The 27,056-nt window shown below is 48.4% G+C and overlaps 1 protein-coding gene across 1 annotated transcript in view; it reads right to left on the bottom strand.

The window, feature by feature from the left end:
* The window catches only part of LOC129711801 (pappalysin-1-like), a 241,752-nt gene extending 219,681 nt beyond the window's left edge, over window positions 1-22,071 (bottom strand). Inside the window, exon 1 of the mRNA XM_055659738.1 lies at window positions 21,490-22,071. Within this exon, the coding sequence (XP_055515713.1) occupies window positions 21,490-21,940 (451 nt within the window). The 5' untranslated portion in view covers window positions 21,941-22,071. The remainder of the gene's footprint in view (window positions 1-21,489) is intronic.
* Window positions 22,072-27,056: the final 4,985 nt, after the last annotated feature.

Here is a 27,056-nt window from a genome sequence, read left to right as displayed (position 1 = left end):
GAGGCCATCTGCTAACAATCAGTCATTAGTATTATGGTCTAATGTCAATAGAGTCAAGGTTACGTGAATATTTCACCATATTTTGTCGAAATTTACCTCACTAATGGGAAAGAGAAAATCAAAATGGTACATTCTGCAAAATGTTATCCTAGGGGCTCTAAAATTCCCTTTTTCCTGTTTCCTTTGGAAAGCAGATGTCAAGTTCAGGAAGGTAATGTGTTTGTACATGCGAAGGAAACTTTTTGTACAATCAAGAAAAAAAAGTCAAGTACACTGGTTAAAAAAAACCCATGGAATATGACTGCAAGAGAGCTAATGTTTGTCTGGGTAATTTCAAATATAGCCCTTGCACATACACATGTTAACGTCTTTCATCCATTTAGGCATAGTTGTGTTAAAATGCCCAGTGAGCCAAAATCTCATTTAAATCTGTCTCAGATTTAAAAATAACCATTGATATCCTTGCGCTAGTTTTCCTCACAGGGTAAGATTGACCAAGTAAATGCCAGCTTATAAATATCCAATTAAGTACACCGAATACAATTCTATACTGTTGAATAGAATACATTTCAAAGGCTGGAGTGAAGGAATGTAAGCTTCCATCAACTCGATTGCTCTGCCAACTCATTTTTCAGAGGCATTTCAAGGGGAAAGTCAACAGAAGAAAACTGTCATCTTAATTTTCCCTCATATTTTAAAACAGACTCTTACTCCTGATTTATTTTGATTTCTTAGCATTACGGTACTCAAGCATTTGTCACCTCTTATACCAAGGACTGCGAAATTCAACATGACACCAATATGTTTGTTGGTGTGGGTTTCTGCAATACCTCTGGTTTCTGTCATTATTATTTTTAGACCATATAGGTTTATAAACTGATGAGAGGCCCAGGCTCAGTGAACTGGAAAGACCTATTTCCCTTAGGTCAATAACTAGGCAGCTTGGATTGAAGTTAATTCATGAAAGGTTTGCCGGGAAGTGAGGGAACCTGAAGGAGCAGAAGGGGTCTGGAATTCACTGTCTCATTGAGTGGAAGTAATGACCCTCAGCATATTTAATACAAATAAACCAGGTTCGATTCGATCCTGACCACAGGTGATATCTGTGCCAGACACCTGCGTGGGATTTTCTCCGAGTGCTCCGTTAACTCCTACGCTCCAAAGGCGTGCAGGTTCGTAGGTAAATTGGCTTGTTAAATTTGTAAAATGGGCGGCACGGTGGCGCAGCAGTAGAGTTGCTGCCTTAAAACCCCTGTCCCACAGTACGAGTTCATTCCAAGAGCTCTCCCGAGTTTGCCCCGATTCGAACTCGGAGATTTACGGTAATGGCCACTCGTCGGTACTCGGGGCTCTCGTGGACATTTTTCAATGTGTTGAAAATTCTTCACGAGTCTTCCCGTGCTTACCTGACGTTAGCGAGTCTTCCCGAGTACCTGCCGTTAGTGTTACGAGCCGCTAAGAGACGTCCCCGAACTCTGATGTACCCGCTACATTCATTCACCGTGCTTACCACGAGTTTGATTTTTTTTAACTCGGGAGAGCTCTTGGAATGAACTCGTACCGTGGGACAAGGCTATTACAGCGCTTGCAGCACGAAAGACCTGGGTTTGATCCCAACTGCGGGTGCTGTCTGTAAGGGGTTTGTACGTTCTCCCTGAGGTCTTCGGTTTCCTCCCACACCCCAAAGGCGTACAGGTTTGTAGGTTAATTGGCTTTGTGTAAATGTAAATTGTCCCGTGCGTGTAGGATAGTGTTAATGTGCGGGGATCGCTGGTCGGAGTGGGCCGAAGGGCCTGTTTCCGCGCTGTGTCTCTCAACTAAACTGAACTAAACCTGAGTCAGTAGAGAAACTGTGAAAGGTTCAGACCTTGAATGTGGGGAAAATTGAATGGGAAATTGGTCTTTTTCTCTCTTTAACTGCCGACAAACATTTCATCATTTAATATCTGTCGGACTGCTCACCGTGGTCGGGATCGAACAGGGGTCTGCCCGCCATGATTCATGATAAAAAGTAGGAGAAAGATTATTTTCACGTCACTTGCCACACTCAAGCACATTTTTGTTTCCTGCAAAGGCCACATGTCAAACGTCGAAATGGATGCGTCGCCTGAGTTTCCCAGCATCGCATCATCCATTTATGAATTTATCCATGCAGTTGCCGCAGTATTCAGTCAGCACAGCGGTGCAACGGCAACGGCAGAAGGACTTTTTACAGATTACGTAGCCTTTGTGGATGTGCTTCAGCAGGTCAGGCAGCATCTCTGGAGAACGTGGTTAGCTGACATTCCGGGTCACAGATGAAACTCACAAAGGTTCCGATGGTGTGGTGGTGGAGGCAGATATAATCAGGGCATTGAAGAAGTATTTAGATAGGGTGGAATGGAGGGATATGGATCACATGTTCGGGCAGAGGAGATTAGCCTGGCATCATGTTCGGCATGGTCCTGCGCTGTATCATTCTATGTAGGAAGGAACTGCGGATGCTGGTTTAAATCAGAGATAGACACAAACGGCTGGAGTAACTCAGCAGGACAGGCAGCATCTCTGGAGAGAAGGAATGGATGGAGTTTCAGGTCAAGACCCTTCTTCAGGCTGATGTCAGGGGAGTGGGCGGTACATAGTTAAGGAAGTGTATAGATAAGGAAGTGTAAGGTGTGAAAACAGGACAAAGGGAATGGAGATCGAGGAAAATGTAGAATAGATCATTGTTAGTTGGGAGAAGGTAACAACAAAGCCAACGGAGATAAAACGGAGTGGGAGACAGTAAGACTGGTCGGAGTACTGGGAGGAGAAGGGGGGGGGGGGGGTGGGGGGGGAGAGGGAAAGCAAGTCCCCCATTCCTTCTCTCCAGAGATGCTGACCGTCCCGTTGAGTTACTCCAGATCTTTGTGTCTATCTGTATCGTTCTATGTTCTATTGTAACAGTTCCTCCAGAGTATAATAATGAGTGATATCAAAAGCGCTTGAGATTAATAGGACTCCAGTGTAAAGAATATTAATGTGTTTTGAGAACACAGACATACAGGAGAAAAACAGTATGGAGTTAGATAGAGCTCTTGGGGCTAGTGGAATCAAGGGATATGGGGAGGAGGCAGGCATGGGTTATTGATTGGGGACGATCAGCCATGATCACAATTAATGGCGGTGCTGGCACGAAGGGCCGAATGGCCTTCTCCTGCACCTATTTTCAATGTTTCTATGTTTCTATGTAAAACCTGGGAAACAAAATGAAATTCTGGATCTCGCTGCCTCAATGAAAAGGCTCAAGGCACCTCTTCATGCTCCTACTGTGGAGGCACTTGCGTTCTCCCACATCTCTGGTCACGTGGTGAAGCGTAGGTTGCTAATGTAGACTTTGAGTTGGGGAAGGACTTGCAGCGTTGTTAAACTTGCAATGCAAACACGCCCTTCTGATGAAGGATAAAAACGGAAAGTGCTGCCAGGAATCTCTGCCGGCAATAAATAAAATCCACAAAAGTCATATTTTGTGTTAACCTCATCCACTCGGTAGGATGCCGGCTGACAGCATTGACGTAGATAACGCAACCAGTCCTGCTGGTTGCCAACTGGATTGGAGTTAGATTCAATTATTTTTAATGTAAAAATCATTATATCATGCCATTGGATGCATTTGCAAGATGACTGACTGCCTACTAATTCTTCACACACGTGTCTATTTTGTCAATGATTCTTAACATCGAACGTCAACTGACTGTCCCACCAGCACAGTACTGACCTCCCATCTACCTCCAATAAACCACTGCCTCCCACAGCTATCCAGCCTACACTTCTTCCAACCCTGCCTCCTCTAAAGACTGTCCCCAACTCCCAATTCCTCTGTCTGCAACCAAGATAAGGTGTTCCATACCAGGACATGGCCTCATTCTTTAGGGAATGGAGGGCAGGGGGCTTCCCCTCCTCCATCATAGATGAGGTCCTCACTCGTGTCTTCTCTATATCCCGCAGGTCCGCTCTCGCTCCCCCTCCCCCAGTTGTAACTTGTCCTCACCTTTCACCCCATGAGCCATCACAGACAACACATAATCCTCAGACATTTTCGCCACCTCCAGCGGGATCCCACCACTGGCCACATCTTCCCATCTCCACCCCCTTTCTATCTAACCCACCACAGAAGGGGGAGGACTTGTCCAGTTTGATAGCCACAGGGAAGGAGTATCTCCTGTGGCGTTCTGTGCTGCATCTTGGTGGAACCCGTCTGTTGCTGAAGGTGCTCCTCAGGTTGGCCCGTGTGTCATGGAGTGGGGGGGGGGGGGCTGTATTGTCCAGGATGCTCGGCCAAGACCACCTCCAGTGAATCCAGCTGCAACGCTTGGAACATACTAGGGCACACGCAGATATCTTGTTCTAATGCATTGTGGCTGCCTGACCCGCTAAGTTACTCCAGCACTTTGTGTCCTTTTGTGTATTAGTTCTTGATAGCTTTGAACATCATTGATGGCAGTCCTCTGCTTGTTCAACACATCATTAAAATACAGCACAGTGGTGCATTAATAGAGTTGCTGCCTTACAGCACCAGGGACCTGGGTTTGATCCCGACTATGGGTGCTGTCTGTACGGAGTTTGTACGTTCCCCCTCCCGTGACCTGCGTGGGTTTTCTCCGGGTGCTCCGGTTTCTTCCCACACTCCAAAGACGTACAGGTTCGTAGGTTAATTGGCTTCGGTAAAAATTGTAAATTGTCCCACTAGTGTGTGTGTGTGTGTGTGTGTGTGTGTAGGTTAGTGTAAGTGTACCGGGTGATCGCTGGTCGGCACGGACTCAGTGGGCAGGAGGGCCTGTTTCCGCGCTGTATGTCGAAACTAAACTAACGGTCAAGTTAGTGTTAAAACGGCAGCACTTTCACGAAATAACATTGTGTTCTTTCAGCACGCCATCCTTCCTTCAGACATACAACATGGGAACAACACCTCTCTCACCAGAGTGGTACCCGACATGCTTTTCCCCACACATGCGGCACAAAGCCATTTCAACGCACTGTGTCCACTTGTAATGACCTAGGAATGGGTGCACTTCCACCCCAATTCTTTACTAAGTATGCTCTACTAATTGCACCCCGTTGCGTTTTATAGCTTCCACTACAAAAAAACAATTCAGCGTTTTACTGACTGTTCTTGGCAGACTGTAAGGAGTGACTTCATGTAGTACAGGTGGAAAATACTTACTTTAGCTTCAGACGTGCTAGATTTGCTTGTGAATTCCAGAATCAGTCAATGGAGTTGAGACAGTGTTTGTCAAACACCGCAAATAAATGTGAAGACCAAACAAGACTGGCGATTACAAATGAAATAGATTGTCTGCAGCCTGTAAACCAGTGCCACTCCATCATTTTACACTGTGTAAAACGCTTTCCAGCAGCTTCACCAGCCCATGTAAACACTGCAGTGACAATAATTGTTGCACTATCTCGGGAAGTTTAAACGGATAGATTTGCGGCTAGAAGGCATCGTTCGCAAGGAGCTGGAACTTCCTCATAAAGTCACGGCTTTCACCATTAACAATTCTTCCTTCCTCTCAGATCCGCACCAATGCTTTGTCTAGTTGCGAGACACACAGCGCAAAACATAGAAACATAGAAAATAGGTGCAGGAGTAGGCCATTCGGCCCTTCGAGCCTGCACCGCCATTCAATATGATCACGGCTGATCATCCAACTCAGTATCCTGTACCTGCCTTCTCTCCATACCCCCTAATCCCCTTTAGCCACAAGGGCCACATCTAACTCCCTCTTAAATATAGCCAATGAACTGGCCTCAATTACCTTCTGTAGCAGATAATTCCACAGATTCACCATTCTCTGTGTGAAAAATGTTTTCCTCTTCTCGGTCCTAAAAGATTTCCCCCTTATCCTTAAACTGTGACCCCTTGTTCTGGACTTCCCCAACATCGGGAACAACCTTCCTGCATCTAGCCTGTCCAACCCCTTAAGAATTTTGTAAGTTTCTATAAGATCCCCCCTTAATCTTCTAAATTCTAGCGAGTACAAGCCGAGTCCATCCAGTCTTTCTTTGTATGAAAGTCCTGACATCCCAGGAATCAGTCTGGTGAACCTTCTCTGTACTCCCTCTATGGCAAGAATGTCTTTCCTCAGATTAGGAGACCAAAACTGTACGCAATACTCCAGGTGTGGTCTCACCAAGACCCTGTACAACTGCAGTAGAACCCCCCTGCTCCTATACTCAAATCCTTTTGCTATGAAAAACAAGGCCCCTCGGCCCACCGAGCCCGCACCGACCAGCGACCCCCCGCACATTAACACAGTCCGACACTAGCGACAATCTTTACATGTATACCAAGCCAATTAACCTGCGAACCTGCACGTCTTTGGAGTGTGGGAGTTCTCGGAGAAAACCCACGCAGGTCACAGGGAGAACGTACAAACTCCGTACAGACAACCACCCGTAGTCGGGATCGAACCCGGGTCCCTAGCGCTGTGAGGCAGCAACTCTACTGCTGTGTCACCGTATCATCTTTGCCAGCTAATTCAAAAACAATTTGCGCTGAGCTCATTTTAAAAGACATACCTTGAAACATGTGGCTAGCATTTTTGCTATAGAAATTGTACAATGTCCAACAGCGGAGCTTTTGGCCATTTGTAAGAAAATAATGCACGTTTCCAGCTTTCTAAGAGTTAAGCAACAGTGGGGAATTGAGGGGGCCTGGTGGTGCATATGGCACCAACATTTGTTTAAATGTTTTTCATCGAGAGACCATTACATAGAAAAAACAAACATTCCTCTGTGTGTCTTTGATGATCACCAGAACGTCTAAATACAGCTTTCAAGAATAAATCCCGTGGCATTTAATGAGTCAACTTCTTCCTTGTTCCAATTTTCTCACCCTCTTTGTTTTAAGGGACTGATTGCAGCTGGACTCTGTATGAAAGATAGAGGCTGGACACCCATTCATTGAGCTACTTCAGTTGCTCACACTGGGCTCTATGGTGGGATTATTCAGCCATGGTGAGGGGGGGAGGCAGTCACACACTCACACACTCACAGTCACACACACACTCACACTCACCCACACACTCACACACACACACTCACACACACACACTCACACTCACACTCACACACACACTCACACTCACACACTCACACTCACACACACACACTCACACACACACTCTCACACACACTCACACACACTCTCTCACACACACACACTCGCACACACACTCACACACGCTCACACACTCACTCACACACACACTCTCACACTCACACTCACACACACACTCACACACACACTCACACACTCACACACACACACACACACACTCTCTCACTCTCACACGCACACACTCACACTCTTTCTCGCACACACAGACAGACACACACACACACTCTCACACTCACACACTCTCTCTCTCTCTCTCTCTCTCTCACAAACTTTTCTGACGAATATCACCCTCTGTGTGATCAGGACCAGGATCAGTGTCAGGGGCTATGGGGAGAAGGCAGGGGAATGGGGTTGAGAGGGAAAGATCGATCAGCCACGGTTGAATGGCGGAGTAGACTTAATGGGCCGAGTGGCCTAATTCTGCTCCTATCACCTATGACCTTATGAACAGTGGCTCATGTTCCCTCCTCCCAGTGTTGCCTGAAGAAGGGTCTCAACCTGAAACATCACCCATTCCTTCTCTCCAGAGATGTTGCCTGTCCCGCTGAGTTACTCCAGCATTGTGTATCTATCACAGGAGATTTAATACTGGAAAAAGAGTAGGCATCGAAACCTCTGTCTGGAAATCTGGTCAGCTGGTCGCCAACAGTGAACTCGTCCCACTGGTGCAGTAAAGTCTGATATCACTTGTCCAAAAGAAGCACATAGTAACACACGCACATAGGTGCCACCTCCTGTGTGGAATATGTCATCGCTATAAATAACCTGTTTTCTCAGTTGTGATATCATTGTAGTTTGCTTGACCTAGATAGTATAAATAGTTGGATTCATAACAGACATAGTGGCAGACTCTGAAACAAATTACTTTGAGAGCTTACAAATGAGTGCGGGCTGATTTCCACACATGTGTAATGCCAACACTCGGCAGAGCGGCCACATGGGTCTGACATGCATAAAAGATGCCGTCATGCCGTTACCAGCTGCTTAAGGTGCAGAGGTTCCACTGATCTTTTATTTCCATTCCGCGCATCTTCGCGTGAGTCAGTTGTCCATGAAAGCGATTACTCTGACACCACCTCCAATGGACAGGAGGGCAGGAAAATTGCCCGAGGAAGAATGAGTAGATGTGTGTGTGTGTGTGTGTGCGTGTAAGTGCACCGGTGCATTGTTTTTGAAAGGATAAAGGAAGCACCCGGGGGAACCAATCCACCTGAGTGTTGAGAGATCCTGCTCCATGCTGATGGAGACGCAAGGACAAATAATGAAAGCCTGCAGATTAGACTGCGGAGTAGAGTGATAGAGTGATACAGCATGGAAACAGGCCCTTCAGCCCACACTGACCAACATGTCCCAGCTACACTAGTCCCACCTGCCGGCATTTGGCCCATATCCCTCCAAACCTGTCCTATCCATGTACCTGTCCAACTGTTTCTTAAACGTTGGGATAGTCCCTGCCTCAACTACCTCCACTGGCAGCTTGTTCCACCTGCCCACCAACCTTTGTGTGATATGTTGCATTAAACTTCCTTAACACGAAACATAATAGCCCTGTCCCACGGTACGAGTTCATTCCAAGAGCTCTCCCGAGTTTAAAAAAAAATCAAACTCGTGGTAAGCACGGAGAATGAACGTAGCGGGTACGTCGGATCTCGGGGATGACGCTTACCGGCTCGTAACGCTAATGGCAGGTACTCGGGAAGACTCGCTAACGGCAGGTAAGCACGGGAAGACTCGTGAAGATTTTTCAACATGATGAAAAATGTCCACGAGAGCCCCGAGGTCCGACGAGCGGCCATTACCGTAAATCTCCGAGTTCGAATCAGGGCAAACTCGGGAGAGCTCTTGGAATGAACTCGTACCGTGGGACAGGGCTTTTAAGCTTTTCACTTTACCTTGATGCACGTGACAATAAGCTAAGCTCATACTCATACTTCCGAATGTATTTTAATGACATTTCTTGAAGTCATTAGAGAAAGCCGATTTATCCCCTGTCCATCTGAGGAGAATTTAAAAGAATATGAACTTAATCAGCCAGTCATTCTCACCGGACTCAGTTTCTATTTTAAAAACTTGTTCGAGGTAAAAAGCTGAAAGGAAAAAAAAACTTTGCTAAGTGACTGAACATTGGAGGCAAAGATAAGATAGCATGATGTTGGGAAAAACCTTTTGATGATTTCAGTTCCTGCAGCCGTGATTAAGGATCTGCCTCTGAATCAGCGTTCTGCTCGGATATACTTGAACCATTAAGGAAGGTTTACTCTCTGCAGACTTCAGTTTTTATCTTCTCTTTTAGCAAAACAGGAGATAAAAACTAATTCGTAGCATTGACGGTGATTGATTGCATTCCAAAAACGAGCATCCCCTCCTCTGCATTGGGAGATTACATGGATTTCATAACATGGAGGCAGGCTGGTTAGACAGCTGCCTTGTCCTGGGATGCGGCATTCCAAGCCAACCTCCTCCACTGCTAATTCATCCCACCCATTCAACATACCCTGCTCATCCTGTCTCCCTCGTTCACCAGAGAGAAGGAATGGGTGACGCTTCGGGTCGAGACACTTCGTCACCAGATATTATCAGGCAACTGAATCATCCTACCACAACCAAAGAGCTACTACCAACCTCGTTGATGACCCTAGGACTATCCTTGATCAGACTTTGCTGGCTTAATAGGCAATAGACAATAGACAATAGGTGCAGGAGTAGGCCATTTGGCCCTTCGAGCCAGCACCGCCATTCAATGTGATCATGGCTGATCATCCCCAATCAGTACCCAATTCCTGCCTTCTCCCCATATCCCCTGACTCCGCTATTTTTAAGAGCCCTCTCTTATGAAAGCATCCAGAGAACCTGCCTCCACCACCCTCTGAGGCAGAGAATTCCACAGACTCCACAAGGATTCACCTTGCGCTAAATGTTATTTCCCTTATCATGTATCTATTCATTGCAAATGGATCGATTGTAATCAAGTGTTGTCTTTCGGCTGACAGGACAGCACGCAACAAAAGCTTTTCACTGTACCTCAGTACATGTGACAATAAACTAAACTAAACCTCTGACCCGGAACATCACCCGTTCCTTCTCTCCAGAGATGCTGCCTGTCCCGCTGAGTTACTCCAGCATTTTGTGCCTCTCTTCGGTGTGAGCCATCAACTGCAGTTCCTTCCTAGACAGCTCTCATTCACTTATCCAGCGGTAGAGTTGCTGCCTTACAGCGAATGCAGCGCCAGAGGCCCGGGTTCGATCCTGACTACGGGTGCTGTCTGTACGGAGTTCGTCTGTTCTCCCCGTGATCCGAGTGGGTTTTCTCCGAGATCTTCGGTTTCCTCCCACACTCCAAAGACGTACAGGTTTGTAGGTTAATTGGCTTGGTAAATGTTAAAATCGTCCCTAGTGGGTGAGGGATAGTGTTAATGTGCGGGGATCGCTGGTCGGCACGGACCCGTTGGGCCGAAGGGCCTGTTTCCCGCGCTGTATCTTTAAACTAAACTAAGAAGCATCAGTACTAAACTACTCCATCACCATTTGGGACTATGAAGAAAGTATATTTACAATAAATATTTCCACAGCAACGGCGCCACAATAAAATATAAATCGTTTTATCTTTAAACAAACATTAAACCACACGCGGACCGCAATGGGGAAGTTAAAAATATCTTAACAATCAACAGCGAATGTCTTACAATAATAAACCCACACTTTTAGATGTCACATTAAGTTTTCACCCACTCATAAAACTGTTTCATGGAGCTGTTAACTTGTGACACCCTTTCAATGTGATCTTTGCCCGACCCACATCAATGTAACAAAAATAGACAGGATTGGGGTTTTTTTCCGAATGCTAATTCAAGATTTAAATTAATTTAGCTATGTTGACGAGCAAATGAGAGGAACTGTACTAGAGTAACAAAATAATGCATTTGATGATGTGACTTACTTCAGAGAGTGAGAGTTTGGAAAGGTACCAGAAGGAGGATATGTTTTTTCCTCATTCAAAAATGCTTGAAATCTTACGTCCGTAAGTTCTTGGAGCTGAATTATGCCCTTCGGTCCATTATGCCTACTCTGCCATTCAATCTTGGCTGTTCAAAACACATCAGTCTACAAACGCAGGTTAGTGTGCACAAAGACTTTCCTTGTAGCAGAGAGAAGGCTCTGTTCATCGGTACACGTGACAATAAACTAAACATAGAAACATAGAAAATAGGTGCAGGAGTAGGCCATTCTGCCCTTCGAGCCTGCACCGCCATTCGGCAACACTGGCCACATCTAACTCCCTCTTAAATCCAGCCAATGAACTGGCCTCAACAACCTTCTGTGGCAGAGAATTCCAGAGATTCACCACTCTCTGTGTGAAAAATGTTTTTTCTCATCTTGGTCCTAAAAGATTTCCCCCTTATCCTTAAACTGTGACCCCTAGTTCTGGACTTCCCCAACATCGGGAACAATCTTTCTGCATCCAGCCTGTCCAACCCCTTAAGAATTTTGTAAGTTTTGTAAACTGTAACCTCTCTGTAAACAACACCCAAAATTCTCCTCTCTTGAAGATGGGTCACAATTATGGCATTCCTCAGTTCCCCAGACCTGGTAAATAACACAGTACATTTGTAATTGAAGCTCCTCTGCATTCTGCATCAGAACGTTTGCAGGGAAGCCATCTATTCCTGGAGCCTTGATGTGTTTTTGGCCTTCGCAGCTAATTGTCAGTGAGGAATGATTGTGAAATTGGACTGCAAGTTGGCTACAGTGGAATTAAAGATGCTGGAGTCAAGGATGTAGCCATGGTTAAGCAGATGGTTGGAGTATTCCTCTCACAGGCGCATCCTCTGTGTCCTTGATAGGTCAAGCCCACAATCTTGGCTCTCAGCTGGGTGAGACATAGACATAGAAACATAGAAAATAGGTGCAGAAGTAGGCCATTCGGCCCTTCGAGCCTGCACCGCCATTCAATATGATTGTGGCTGATCATCCAAATCAATATCCCATACCTGCCTTCTCTCCGTACCCCCTGATCCCTTTAGCCACAAGGGCCACATCTAACTCCCTCTTAAATCCAGCCAATGAACTGTGGCCTCAATAACCTTCTGTGGCAGAGAATTCCACAGATTCACCACTCTCTGTGTAAAAAGACGATGGATGTTCTGGCAGTAAGTTACCTTTACCGCTTGGAAGAATACGTACGTGTTGTGCGCTTCAACACGTTGCCGCACTTCCGCCACATTGTCACCCGCTGTCTCCGGTTGGTTTACGGAATCTGTGTTGGACCCTGGTCTTTGCGTGAAGCGCGGTTGCTTCTGCTTCTGTTCCCCTGTGGAGCTTTGATCAATGAACACATTGTTGTGTTTGTGGTTTTGCCAGCTCCTTGACCCTCTCTTCCATCTCACGGATCCGATGGTGGTGCGTTCTGGTGGAGAGACCACGACCAACTTCACAGCTGTTGGGTGTGGTGGACTTCAAGGCCCGGGCGGACGCACAGCGGACACGCTGTGACGCATGTTGGTTGCGAGCGGTTGCTTGCGTGTTGTCTATGAGAAAGGGAGGACACAATTTCTCCTTCATCCTCGTCGCCACTAACAATGCCAAACAGCCTCCTTCCAGACCACCGATACTGTTTACGAGCTAACTTTGACATCACTATTATCATATTCAACATAACAATGTGGTAAACAGATGAATGTTTTCATGTGTGTGATGTTATTTGCCATGACCACGTCTCAGAGAGTGGTAAATCTCTGGAACTCTCTGCCACAGAAGGTAGTTAAGGCCAGTTCATTGGCTATATTTAAGAGGGAGTTAGATGTGGCCCTTGTGGCTAAAGGGATCAGGGGGTATGGAGAGAAGGCAGGTACAGGATACTGAGTTGGATGATCAGCCATGATCATATTGAATGGCGGCGCAGGCTCGAAGGGCCGAATGTTTCTATGTTTCTAAGTACCCAATGAGCATTTTCTCTAGCCTTTGCAAACATTCCAGTACTGCACAGTTCATTGTCATGAGCGCCAAGCTTACAGTGAAGAGCTTTTGTTGTGTGCTATCCAGTCAGCGGAAAGACAATACATGATTACAATCGAGCCATTTGCAGTGCACAGACACACGATAAGGGAATAACGTTCAGTACAAGGTAAAACCAGCAAAGTCCCATCAAGGATAGTCCGAGGTCACCAGTGAGCTACTTAGTAGTTCAGCACTGCTCTCTGGTTGTGGTAGGATGATTTGGTTGCCTGATAAATAGGCTTTGTTTGCAGTGTGATGGGCTGCAAGCTTTCATGACCTTTCATGGAGATAAAACATTGCAGGCATTGTCTAGTTTTGAGAAACAGCACAGAAACAGGCCCTTCGGCCCACAAAGAGACACGGAATGTTGGAGTAACTCAGCGGGGCAGGCAGCATCTCCGGAGAAAAGGAATAGGTGATGTCGAGACCCTTTTTCAGACTGAGAGCCGGGGAAAGGGGAACGAGAGATATGGAGGGTACATGGGACAAGGAATGAAAGATATGCAAAAACACAATGATGACCAAGGATAGGTGGAGCCCACAATGGACTCCCCCGGATGGGCCTTCAGCCCTCTTTACATCTTTTCATTTGGAACTGCAGGCGTGACAACAACCGTCTCAACTTTTCCACTCCCATTACCGACTCTAACCTAACATTGACACTTTGTGGAAACAGGCCCTTCAGCCCAACTTGCCCACACCAGCCAACATGTCCCAGCTACACCAGTCCCACCTGCCAGCATTTGGCCCATATCCCTCCAAACCTGTCCGATCCATGCACCTGTTTAACTGTTTGATAAAGTCAGAGTCAATGCTCATCAGACCTCCAAGTATTTGGCGGTAGACAAAAATGCTGGAGAAACTCAGCGGGTGCAGCAGCATCTATGGAGCGAAGGAAAAGGTGACATTTCGGGTCGAGACCCTTCTTCAGACTGGTTTGGGGACGGAGGAGGAAGGAAGGAAGAGGCGGAGACAGTGGACTGTGGGAGAGCTGGCAAGGGGAGGAGAAAGCAGGGACTACCTGAAATTGGAGAAGTCCAAGTATTTGCCGATCACTTCACGTGGCCCAAGTGTATGTCTATCATCTGTATGTCCTTGAATGTGTTGTTGGTGAGATGCTTTCCTAGCATGATGTCCACAGTGGGTGTAAATATTTCAATCAATTCCAGCGAGGCCCAAATTGGTCATAGCCCCTCTGTGGGCGTTAGCTGCCAACTTCCCTGACATCGCAGCCATGGGGCGAGGAGGACACCACTTCATTGCTACAGGAACACCAGCAGAGGGCAAGATCTCACAACAAGTTCTCAGAACTGCAGCAGTGAGGACAGGGACTTGTGCCAGCTTCCTAGCACATCAGCATATATCAGTGAGAAGAGTGAGTGTTTGCATCAGATATATATTATAAATATACATATATATATATAGATATATATCAAATGCAGTTGTGACCCCTTTTAGCATCGACTCCACAAACACTTTGATTCTTGCAAGTAAATCTCAGGTGTTAATAAGCAAGGTACAAGTTTAACATCACTCTTCTCTTCAACTTTGAATGCATCCCTTTGTCCTTCAAGGGCGAAGAGGAAGATTTTTTTTTAAACTTTATTTCATAACTTAGTCCTCCGATGCTCGGAATTGGCTTCATGGGTTCAGTCTGCATAAAAGTGCTGGATGAGTACACAGTGGTGTAACTGGACAGTTTACGTCCAGATTGTGGACCCATTAGAACAGCTTTATAATGTGAGTTTAAAACATCAGATAGAGGCATACAGCATGGAAACTTGTCCGCACCACCCCATCTACATTACTCCTGCCCGCCTGCGTTTGGCCCAAATCCGTCTCTACCTGTCCTATCCATGTACCTGTCCAATTGTTTCTTAAACATTACAATAGTCCCTGCCTCCATGTCTTCCTCTGCCAGCTCGTTCCATGCACTCATCACCCTTTGTGTGAAAATGTTACCCCTCAGATTCCCCCCACCTTGTCCTCTGGTTCTCGATTCCCCTACTCTGGGCAAGAGACTGTGCATCTACCCGATCCATTCCTCTCATGATTTTGCACACCTCTATAAGATCACCCCTCTCCTCCTGCGCTCCAAGGAGTAGAGTCCTTGCCGGCTTGTACTCGCTAGAATGTAGAAGATTGAGGGGGGATCTTATAGAAACTTACAAAATTCTTAAGGGGTTGGACAGGCTAGATGCAGGAAGATTGTTCCCGATGTTGGGGAAGTCCAGAACAAGGGGTCATAGTTTAAGGATAAAGGGGAAATCTTTTAGGACTGAGATGAGAAAAACACTTTTTTACACAGAGAGTGGTGAATCTCTGGAATTCTCTGCCACAGAATGTAGTTGAGGCCACAGTTCATTGGCTATATTTAAGAGGGAGTTAGATGTGGCCCTTGTAGCTAAAGGGATCAGGGGGTATGGAGAGAAGTCAGGTACAGGATACTGAGTTGGATGATCAGCCATGATCATACTGAATGGCGGTGCAGGCTCGAAGGGCCGAATGGCCTAGTCCTGCACCTATTTTCTATGTGTCTATGTTTCTATGTTTCAACCTCTCCCAATAGCTCAGGTTCTCGAGTCCTGGCAACATCCTCATAAAGGTCCCGCATCTGTATGTCTTTCTTGGTACCCTGGCTGGTTATGTTTAATTTATATTCTTTCACGACATTGCAAGATAAGTCTAATAGTTATGGCCCTGGACGAACTGGTGTTTAACTTGCTGGTGTATTTTAGAGGCTGGTTAATAGACAGCCACACTGCACTGGGTAAACACCAGAAGGGATAAGGCCAGCAGCTTCTCTCCCCTTATCGAGTAACTGACTGAATTTCAATTCCCCAGCTGTCACAGGGGAGTTTTGAAGTCACATCTCTGGATCATTAGCGCAGTCCCCTTGGGTACTAATTGATTATTTTAACCAGCATGCTACTGTTCAAGTTGACCACAGAGACCGTGAAAGCCTCACATGACATCCATATATGCCGGGAATAAATACTGAATGCGATGGGATCTCCTGTAAGTGCACAATCAGGCAAATTAGTTGTGTCGGGAGGTACTGCAGATGCTGGTTAAAACCGAAGATAGACACGAAAAGCTGGAACAACTCAGCGGGTCAGGCAACATCTCTGGAGTAAAAGAATATGTATCGTTTCTGGACGAGATCCTTCTTCAGACTGTCCCCAAACGTCACCTATTCCTCTCCTCCAGATATGCTGCCTGACGCTGGGCTTGTACACTCTGGAGTTTAGAAGGATGAGAGGGCCTCTCATTGAAACATATAAGATTGTTCAGGGCTTGGACACGCTGGAGGCAGGAAACATGTTCTCGATGTTGGGGGAGTCCAGAATCAGGGGCAACACACAGTTTAAGAATAAGGAGTAAGCCATTTAGAACGGAGACGAGGAAACACTTTTTCTCTCCGAGAGTGGTGAGTCTGTGGAATTCTCTGCCTCAGGGGGCAGGTTCTCTGGATACTTTCAAGAGAGAGCTAGATAGGGCTCTTAAAGATAGCGGAGTCAGGGGAAATGGGGAGAAGGCAGGAACGGGGTACTGATTGGGGATGATCAGCCATGATCACATTGAATGGCGGCGCTGGCTCGAGGGGCCGAATGGCCTACTCCTGCACGTATTGTCTATTGTCATTCATTCATTCAGTGCGCGGGCTTCTGATGTACGGGTGGCTTCACTGTATGGGACTTGGGCAGCGCCAGAGGGGCAAGATCTGGCTGTGAAACGGACCATGTCTGAAAGAGCAAGCGGGATATCCCGCAGGCAGCCGCCCTGGAGATCAGCCAGGAGAGACGGGGGCTGGATCTGACTCCAGCTCTTTTCGCTCTGCAACCTTTGCGGCGCCGAAGTGTTTGAATTTCCCGCGTTGTAAGAAACCGAAACCAAAACACGAATCCCCGGGCTCTGTCGCCGCCGCCGGCCGGGCCGCTGGGACAGATGAGCGGCGGCTGGGATGCCGGCAACCCGCTAGCGGACAGAGTGGACCCGGGTCCCGGGACCCGCAGCTTGGGCGAGGAGCAGGTGCCCGCTTCTCTCCTTGCGGTGCAGACGCGGCCAAACCCCCCGCCTTGGAGCGCAGGAAGGGACTGCAGAGGCTGGTTTAAGTCAAAGACGTGCACAAAATGCTGGAGTAACTCAGCGGGTCAGAGCAGCATCTGTGGAGGGAAGGAATAATGGTGGCGGTTCGGGGCGAGACCCTCTCTCGGCTTCTGCCTGAGAGTCAGGGACTCAGTCACACTGCCCGAGATCAGTGTGTGGGGCCCCTGGAGCCGTGGGTGGAGGGAGAGAGGGAGGGAGGGAGAGAGGGGGAGGGAGGTAGGAGGAGGGGAGAGAGAGATAGAGAGAGGGGAGGGAGGGAGAGAGAGGGGGTGGAGGGAGGGGTGGAGGGGAGAGAGGGGGGAGGGAGGGAGGGGGAGGGAAGGGAAGAGAGGGAGGGGGGGAGGAGGGAGGGGAGAGAGAGAGGAGGGAGGGAGGGAGGAGGAGAGGAGGGAGAGGGGGCGGGGAAGGAGAGGGAGTGAGGGGAGGGAGGGAGGGGGAGGGAGAGAGAAGAGGGAGGGAGGGAGAGAGGGGAGGAGGGAGGGAGAGAGGGGGGAGAAAGGGAGAGGCAAGAGAGAGGGGGGTGGAGGGAGGGAGAGAGGGAGGGAGGGGAAGAGAGAGAGAGTGAGTTGAGGGTGAGGGGGCCTCTCCCTCCCGGGCCTCTGGTAGACGCGTTCGCTCTGTGCTGTTCGTCCCATTGAGGTTGCAGCCGCGGCGGGAGGTGCGGGAACACAACCCGACTTGTGTCCCAACCTTTCAGACACACACACAAAACAAATCTGGAGTAACCCAGCGGGTCAGGCGGCGTGTGTGGAGAGAAGGGAGCGCTGCCCAACACGCACTCTTGTCTGCCACCTCGCAACCCACCGCTAGCGCTGTTATTGTTTACGTTTTTGCCGCGGAAAGTTTATGTTTTCCATGGACAGTTTCCCCTCGGTCCAGCCCCGATCTTTCTCTCGCACACGCGTTCACAGAGCAAAGGAAGCTCCCGCGTGTGTGTGTGTGTGTGTGTGTGTGTAGGAAGGTGCTGGTTTAAAGGGAAGATAGAGGCTGGAGGAACGCGACAGGACAGGACAGGGCAGCGTCTCTGGAGAGAAGGAATGGGGGACGTTTCGGGTCGAGACCCTCCTGCGTCCATTTGGAGAAGCGACTTTGTTTTGGGCGGTGTAATTAGGTGTCAAATTGTTACACATCCACACTTGTCCAGAAGAGACCCGCACTCTTACCCCTCCCCCCCCCCCCCCCCCCCCCCCCCCCCCACCCCCCCACTCCCTGACGGCAATGTATGTGGTTCTGCGTTCGAGGTGAAGGTGTCTACAACTCGGTTTACATGCCGCCCCGCCTGCAAGTTCCCATCCCGGTGGAAAGTGCGTCCACTGTGTGTTTTTGCTGCCTTCATAACACCGGCCCTTCGAAGCAACATTTTCTCACAAGCCAATGTGTCAGAATTCCCCAGACCCGACTGAAGTCCGAAGCACTTCTCCGTAGGTGTTTAGACTAATTTGTTGATGAAACTCATCAAAAAATTAGTCTAAAACACCTCCGGAGAAGTGTTGCCCTAATGTTATAAAACCGCGACCCCATCAGACCTCACAGAAAAGCAGCTGGGTGCTATTTCGTATTAAAATCCCCCTCCCCCCTCCCCTCCCCTCCCTCGTTCGGCGCAGTAGCAAGTCCCCTCCCCATGTCTGAGTCCGTGTTTTGTCAACACATCCCACTATAGGCGTGTGTAGGATCAGTCTGGGTTCTCCCCGGCGCTCAAGTCTGAACGCTTCCCAGCGAACCCTTTCAGAAATAAACCAAAAGGATCGAAAAGTCAACCCTCCAACCCCGCTCTCGCAATCCTCTCCCGACCAATCTACACAAACCTGCAACATTTGGTTCCCTATCTTCGGTTTAAACCAGCATCTGCAGTCTCCCCCCCTGCACAAGACCCCCCCCCCCCCCCCCCCCCCCCCAAAAAATAATAAAATAAAATAAAACATGGGTTGTTTTACCAATGGCCCCGAATCCCAATAAAAATCTACGTCAATATAATTCTGCTGCTGCTCAGTTTATTAATTTTTAAAAAAGCTTTGAAACCCGGTGCAGGGAGAGTTTCTCTACCAGACTGTTCAAAGGACAGTTTGGCATTTTCAATTGTAATAGGGGGAATAACGTCCTATCTTGCTACCTAATACGAATCTAAATCGTGATATCTGCACAGAACGTGTTAATCGCCGTGTGTTGTGGAAGGGCCGGGACTGTTATTTGGGACATGACATCATGAACATCATGCCGTGCATTTTTTTTTCATCCAACCTTTTTTTTTGCTCTCGGCCGAAACGATTGGCTTTAAGGTTGACTGTTGTTAGCGCGATGGGAGCGGGGAACGCCAACTGGTGCACACAACACACGCCTTGGAACCAAGGGGAGCGAGCGAGAGGAGTAACACGAGGGAAATGCCACGGATCTGTGTGTGAAAGGAGGCTTGACCTGCGGAATGCCGCTGTTTGTGTAGTCCTAGCGGTTCTCCGCCCCGCCACGGGGGCGAGAGAGAGAAAGGGAAAGGGGGAGGGAGAGAGAGAGAGAGAGGGAGGGAGAGAGAGAGGAGAGAGAGAGAGAGTGGGATAGAGAGGGAGGAAGAGGGAGAAAGGGGGAGGGAGGGAGAGAGGGGGAGGGAGAAAGAGTGGGAGAGAGAGTGGGAGAGAGGATTGGGTAGAGAGGAACAGAGAGAGAGAGAAGGGGGGAGTGGGATAGAAAGGGAGAGATAGTGGGATAGAGAGAGAGGGGAAGAGTGGGATAGAGAGGCAGAGGGAGAGGGTAAACCCAGTGAAAGAATGATGAGAGGAGAAATGAAAAAAAAACAAGATCTCCACTAGTATCGGACGCGCGCAGACATAAACAATATTGTCACATTGAGAGCAGGCGATGAGAACATTGCAAAGATCACCAGCCTCCCAAATGAGTCGGCAAATAGACTGATTAGCAAGTTAGTCCAAAGGTACAGTAAAAATATGTCGCAATTATGTGCATATATTTCCATTCTTTAACCCCCCGTTCCCCCCCCCCACACACACACACACAAAAAATAAACATCCACAGACACGTCAAACTTTATTCGCTATTTTTGTAAACAAATAAACGTTGTATACATGAGAGTATTTTCTAATGGGGGGGGGGGGGGGGGTGTAAGGGGTGTATTATCCACCACCGTCCTATAGTGATCAGGAGCTATAGGCAAGTGGATTGTAAATCTAGGTTAGACATATTTCAGTAAATTGCTCTTAAAGAAACACATTAAGTGTTGGACGAGAGAGAGAGGGGGGAGAGAGATATATCCTCGGCGCTAACATTAGAAGCGGGAGCGAGCCGCTGCCGTAGGCTAGGGTAGAAACGGTTTGTTTTCTTTCCACTAATTCAAGGCAAAACATTTTCCCCCGCGTACGCGCCTGTGGGATTTTATTTTGTGTTGGCCGGGGGATTACGCTCCCTGTTGGTTGGGTCCGGGATCAAATGCGCCGATTACTTTCACTGTAACCGCCGGCAGTACGACACGCCTCGCTCGCAATCTCATATCTCCGACTCCAAACCATTCATAGAATCCGGAGCTTAAAGGGAGCAGCGGTACTCAGTTACCTACTGAGTGTGTGTCGCTGTGCAGAAGGTGCAGGGGGTTGGCCGGGGCTGAGACGGGGTGAGGGGGAGAGACAGAGAGAGAGAGACCGTGAGCGAGAAGTGTAGTGACATTTTAAGATAATTATTTAAGAAAGAACTGCAGATGCCGGAAAATCGAAGGTTGACAAAAAAGTGCTGGAGAAACTCAGCGGGTGAGGCAGCATCTATGGAGCGAAGGAAATAGGCAACGTTTCGGGCCGAAACCCTTCTTCAGACTTGTGTTTACATTTACTCAAGCGACCCCCTTCCCACGAGGATGTGGATACCAGGGCAATTTCGGGGGGGGGGGGGGGGGGGGGGGGGGGGGGGGGGGGGGGGTGCTCTTATAGAACGACAGAGCGTTTTGAGGGTTAAACATGAGGCACCAACACAAATATATTTTAAATTAGCTGAAATAATTCAAATTGAAAGTTGTGCGTGGTGCGTTGTGCTTTGAATGGAATATCTCGCTCCACACACGTAGAATAAACGAGGGATCAATTAAATTAAAACGATTCTAGGTAGAGCAAAGTAACTTCAGCGCGGTGTGATCTCGCCCCGTGATAACTATTTACATTAGAAAGTTACTCTGAGATTTGAAGTTGGGGGGGGGGGGGTTCTGTGCGTGGCTTCTTCCTTCACCTTTGCTAGTTGGCTAGTTGGCACCTTACCTGCAATGACAGCTGGCGAACGTTGCCCTCCTTCTGGTTTCACCCTCACTTCCAGAGTGAACCGCTGCCGGGGGATCTCGGTGGTCGTCCGAAGTCGCAGCTGGTTGCCGGTGCCGGCGAAGTAGAGTAATTTTCCCGGGTTGCGGTCGCGGGCTGACGGCGGCGGTGACTGCGGCGGCTGCTGCTGCTGCTGCTGTTGATAGGAAGGCGGCTGCTGCTGCCGGAGCGGATGGTCGGAGCGCGGCCGGGGCACCGCTCGCTTGCCGCGGGTAACCCTGGTGCCACATGAGCCCGTGGAGTCGGTGCCGGGGCCAGCGCGGTGATCCACAGCCAGACGGAGCGCACGTTTGGAGCGCTGGGGCTGAGCAGTCTTCTGCCCATCGCACTCCGACCCCATAGCCAGGGCTAAGATACAGAGAGTGGACAGCAAACTCCAAACTTTCATCTTCATTACAATCTCTTGCTTCTCTCTATGTGTCCTTCTCTCTGTGTCTCTCTCTCTTTCCACTCTCTCTCGCTCTCCCCCTCTCTCTCTCTCGCTTACGACTTCCCTCTTCTACCGCCTCAAACACAATGATCCCGTTACACAGAACCTTTTTTCTTAATAAGACACGACCCCCTTTCTTGCCCCCCCCCCCCCCCCCTCCTCTCTCTCAAATACGCACGGACCGGAGATGGGTAAACAAGAATATGCTAATTTATCAGCCCGCACTAGCGAAAGCGCCACCTTCCTGGTGTCCCCATTGAGAGGGTTCTCGTAACACTGATCAATCAATCAGTCCTTACTTTTATCCCTCCACGGACTGGCCCGAGGTACCCCGAGCAAGTCAGCGAGACGTGGTTTGGACTGGTGTTGGAATCTGTGACACACTCCAACGCAACATTCGGTCACCGTGTTGAACCGGGGGGCGGGCTGGCGAATCTCACCCTAAAGTTGCATTATTGCGTTTATTGAAATAAATATAATCTCACATGACGGAGCGACAAGTGAGAGACGGAGAGAGCGGGCGATGTTTCTCATTAGTGTGCCGTTTGTTGCTTTGTCTCTGTTATTTTTCCTCATTATTGTTGTACTTATGCCTTTAAAAACGATTCACACTTCGGTGTGTGGGACTCTGTGTGTGAGAGAGCGTGTGTGTGTGTGTGTGTGAGAGAGTGTGTGTCATGTGTGAGAGCGAGTGTGTGTGGCTGTGTGTGTGTGTGTGTGTGTGTATGTGTCTGTGTGTGTGTGTGTGTGTATGTGTCTGTGTGTGTGTGTGTCTGTGTGTGTGTATGTGTGTGTGTGTGTGTCGGTGTGTGTGTGTGTGTGTGTGTGTGTGTGTGTGTGTGTGTGTGTCTGTATGTGTGTGTGTGTGTGTGTGTGTGTGTGTGTGTGTGTGTGTATGTGTGTGTGTCTGTGTGTGTGTGTGTGTCTGTGTGTGTGTGTGTGTGTATCTGTGTGTGTGTGTGTGTGTGTCTGTGTGTGTGAGTGTGTGTGTGTGTGTGTGTGTGTGTGTCTGTGTGTGTCTGTGTGTGTCTGTGTGTGTGTGTGTGTGTGTGTGTGTGTGTGTGTGTGTGTGTGTGTGTGTGTGCGTGTGTGCGTGTGTGGTGTGTGTGCGTGTGTGGTTTCTGGTCGAGTTTTAGCCACAGGTACCCCCCGGGAGGGAGTGAGTGAGTGGGGCAGCGGCTTCCCGGTGTGTATTGTTGGCTGGAGTGGAGCGCTGTGTGACTGGGGGGGGAGGACTTTTAACGTGCAAGTCAGCGGCTCCAGATGCAATTCCCTTGGAAATTTCACTTCTTCAAACGCGCCGCGACCCGAGCCCCGTCTGAGAGAGCTTTCATCCGACCAGGGACATGTCCCGGGACCGAGAGGAAAAGGGGGACCTCGATCGGAAATAGTTGGGTTCCTTTTCGGTGAAAGGCGCTTTTCACTGAGTGAGCGCTTCGCTTGATTTGACCTTAATGCTGAAAGCGAAAGCGCTCTCCGGGTGGGATCCGGGCAGCTAGTACTTCACCCCACCTGAAACATGGTGCTTTTATTTTTGCAGAATTTTTATTTCATTTATACAAACTGGTGAGATTGAACTATGTGTGGAAAGGGGGTAAACGAACGATACGGTTTTAATTTCAATGCGAGGTGCCCGGTTACCGGCGAGCCAGTGGAGGTGAAGCGAGTGGGGATGAATAAAGAATAAACAATAGTGGTTTATCTTAAAGCCAAATGACAAAAGATGTGCCCTCCCACAACTGATGCCTTGTACAACTAAATGCAAATCCCACTCCCCCCCACTCGCAGAAAAAGAAAGGTTGATCTAAACGCAGAAGTGATTGTTGTGGGAGCGCTGAGTCTCACTCTGTCCCGAGTCCCAAACAGCGGGACTTTGCAACGAGTTCCAAAGCAACGGGAGAGGCTGAGACCCGCCACTAGGTTGTGTGTGAATTAAGATCTGGAGGCCCTGTGTGTGATGTTGTTATAAGAAGAACCTTTTTCGGGTCCTCCGTCGCTCTATTGGTCCGAGCCGAGTTCCTCCCACACCGCCAAACCTCCAATACACACGGAGGATTGGAAGGAAAATTGTAGAAAGCCAATGAGGACGGCATCACATCGCCCCCTCCCCTCCCCTCCCACCCCCGCTACCGCGAACGCGCCGAATGAGCAAAAGGGCGATGCGCTTTATTTAACAGCGGCGGCAGAGGAACCGTTTTAAGAACGACTCAAAGACTAGTTTTACACTAAACCTGCCCCCCCCCCCCCCCCCCCCCCCCCCCCCCCCCCCCCAGTGTGAAAACTAGTTATTAACCGCTGACCAGTAAAACGTTACTTGGAACTAAGATAGACACAAAAAGCAGGAGTAACAGCGGGTCAGGCAGCATCTCTGGAGAAAAGGAATAGGTCAGAGATGCTGCCTGTCCCGCTGAGTTACTCCAGCTTCTCGTGTCTACCTTCAATGTAAACCAGCATCCGCAGTTCCCTCCTACACATTACTTGCAACTAATTTCGTTGCCAATAGATTGATCCCACCTAGCAAACGAAGCAAAGGTAGACAAAAATGCTGGAGAAACTCAGCGGGCGAGGCAGCATCTATGGAGCGAAGGAAATAGGCAACGTTTCGTCCCGAAACGTTGCCTATTTCCTTCGCTCCATAGAAGCTGCCTCGCCCGCTGAGTTTCTCCAGCAAATGTTGTCCACCTTCGATTGTTCCAGCATCTGCAGCTCCTTCTTAAACACAAAACGAAGCGAGGTGCTCCCTTAAGTCGTGAGATGGTCATTTGTGGTCCCAATGCTACTGCGGTCAAGAAATTTGGTGAACTCTCTTTAAAACCACGTTCGAAAGAAATAACCTTTAGGAACCTAAGTTAAGTTTAACATCTATAACGAATTGGTTTATCCTATTGCTTTAATTCCCAGAGCATTTCAACGCGGTGGCATCAGCTGTGGACGTCGGGAGGACACGGTTTCAGTCAGAATTTGCCAATTTCCAAGCAATGCTGATTTCAATCATTTCTGTCACCGACGCGAACCACGAGGTCCTGCTCTCTTTAGAGCTGGGAGTTTAATCTATTGCCCCGTGCACCGAGGTTCAGTGAAAATAATTTTGCTGCGCGCCAACCAGTCCGCGAAATGATTACATTCGAGCCATTCACAGTGTACGTACAAGGTCAAGGGAATAACGTTTGGTGTAAAGTAAAAAGTCCGATCGAAGATAGTCCGAGTGTATCCCAAATGAGTCGGAATCTGAAGAAGGGTCTCTGGAGACCGAAACGTCACCCATTCCTTCTCTCCAGAGATGCTGCCTGTCCGCTTTGAGTTCTCCCCGAGTTTGCCCCGATTCGAACTCGAAGATTTACGGTAATGGCCGCTCGTCGGTACTCGGGGCTCTCGTGGACATTTTTCAACATGTTGAAAAATCTTCACGAGTCTTCCCGAGCTTACCTGCCGTTAGCGAGTCTTCCCGAGCACCTGCCGTTGGCGCTGCGAGCCGCTAAGAGACGTCCCCGAGCTCCGACGTACCCGCTACGTTCATTCTACGTGCTTACCACGAGCTTGATTATTTTAAAACTCGGGAGAGCTCTTGAATGAACTCGTACAGTGGGACAGGGCTATTTTCCCCACCTTTCCCACCGATAGGCCACACACGCAGAAGGTTCCGGGAGCGCAGAACTTCAAGCAACTCCATGCGACCAAGCGCCGCACTTTAAATCCCCAGCTTGTGAAGAAGGTGCTTCTTTCACGCCTTTTCGCGCAGCTAGCTCATCGTGGTACTTCAGAGGGCATCAGTAACATTGACTATTCAATCTGACGCTGGAAAGGCTGTCCGCAATATTATCGCATCCACCCACTTACACCTTTCCTTTGGAGTAGAAATTGCAAACAATTAAAAAAAAAAGTTAGTATTTATTTTCCCTTCGTCACTTACATTTTACGAATGAATTTGACGCGCAGGGTGTCGCCCATGGACGCCTGGTCCCTGTCAGTGTATAACGGGGAAGAGGTGACACCTGTGCCCAATTGCTGAGACTCTCCAGTGGAAAACCGCATCAGCAAGGATGCCCTCTCACCATTGCCTCCGCTGCGCCTGGTATTTCATTGCACAATTTGGGTCTTTAGATTGGGAGTTTCCTCAATATTTGATATCAAAAATAACACGAATAAGAGTCACATATGGTTCAATTGTTCTTTATTGTCACGTGTGCACAGTACAAAACTCAATTGCACGACCCACAAATGCACTGTCACCATATTTCAGCGCCCTTTCAATACATTGAGAAGTAGAATTAGACCATTCGGCCCATCAAGTCTACTCTGCCATGCGATCACAGCTGTTCTATCTCTCCCTCTCAACCCCCATTCTCCCGCCTTCCCCCCATAACCCCTGACACAGTTAGATAGAGCTCTTAGGGATAGCGGAGTTAAGGGATATGGAGAGATGGCAGGAACGGGGTACTGATTGTGGATGATCAGCCATGATCATATTGAATGGCGGTGCTGGCTCGAAGGGCCGAATGGCCTACTCCTGCACCTATTGTCAATTGTCTATTGTCATCATTAATATGCCAATCTATTGTAATCTTGAATATGTCAATCTTTGTCTTAAAAATATCATTACAAAGAAAAAAAAGAGGGAAAAAAAACAGCCCCAAGTCCGATCCACGTGTTGGAAGTCCCGGCCCTTGGGTTAGTGTTGGAGGGAACTACAGAATGCTTTATACAGCAGGTTGACACAAAACGCTGGAGTAACTGGCTTACCTCATATCAAATCGAAATTAAGCGAAAGTACTTAGTGATGATGGACAAAGTCCTTCAATTGAGCAGTTTCCACCATGAATCCTTTGGAGATTTTTTGTATTGTTATTTCTCAATATTCCTTCAATGGGTAAAACGTGTCCCCGATGAGGACATATGAAGTAAACTGCAAACTACAGGATGCATCAAGGGCCAGCCATCTCGGTGCTTACTTCATGCTTGGTGAAAAGTTAGGGCAACTTCTGACAGTTTTCAGTCAGGACTCTGTTAATGAGGGAGGTCTGGATCCCAACTAAATAATCACCTGACAAACTAACTGGACACAAGGTACACAAAAATGCTG

Source organism: Leucoraja erinacea, chromosome 31, assembly GCF_028641065.1.
Source record: "Leucoraja erinacea ecotype New England chromosome 31, Leri_hhj_1, whole genome shotgun sequence".
Classification (NCBI taxonomy): domain Eukaryota; kingdom Metazoa; phylum Chordata; class Chondrichthyes; order Rajiformes; family Rajidae; genus Leucoraja; species Leucoraja erinaceus.
The sequence above is the reverse complement of the archived record's forward strand: the minus strand, read 5'-3'. Positions and strand labels throughout refer to the sequence as shown.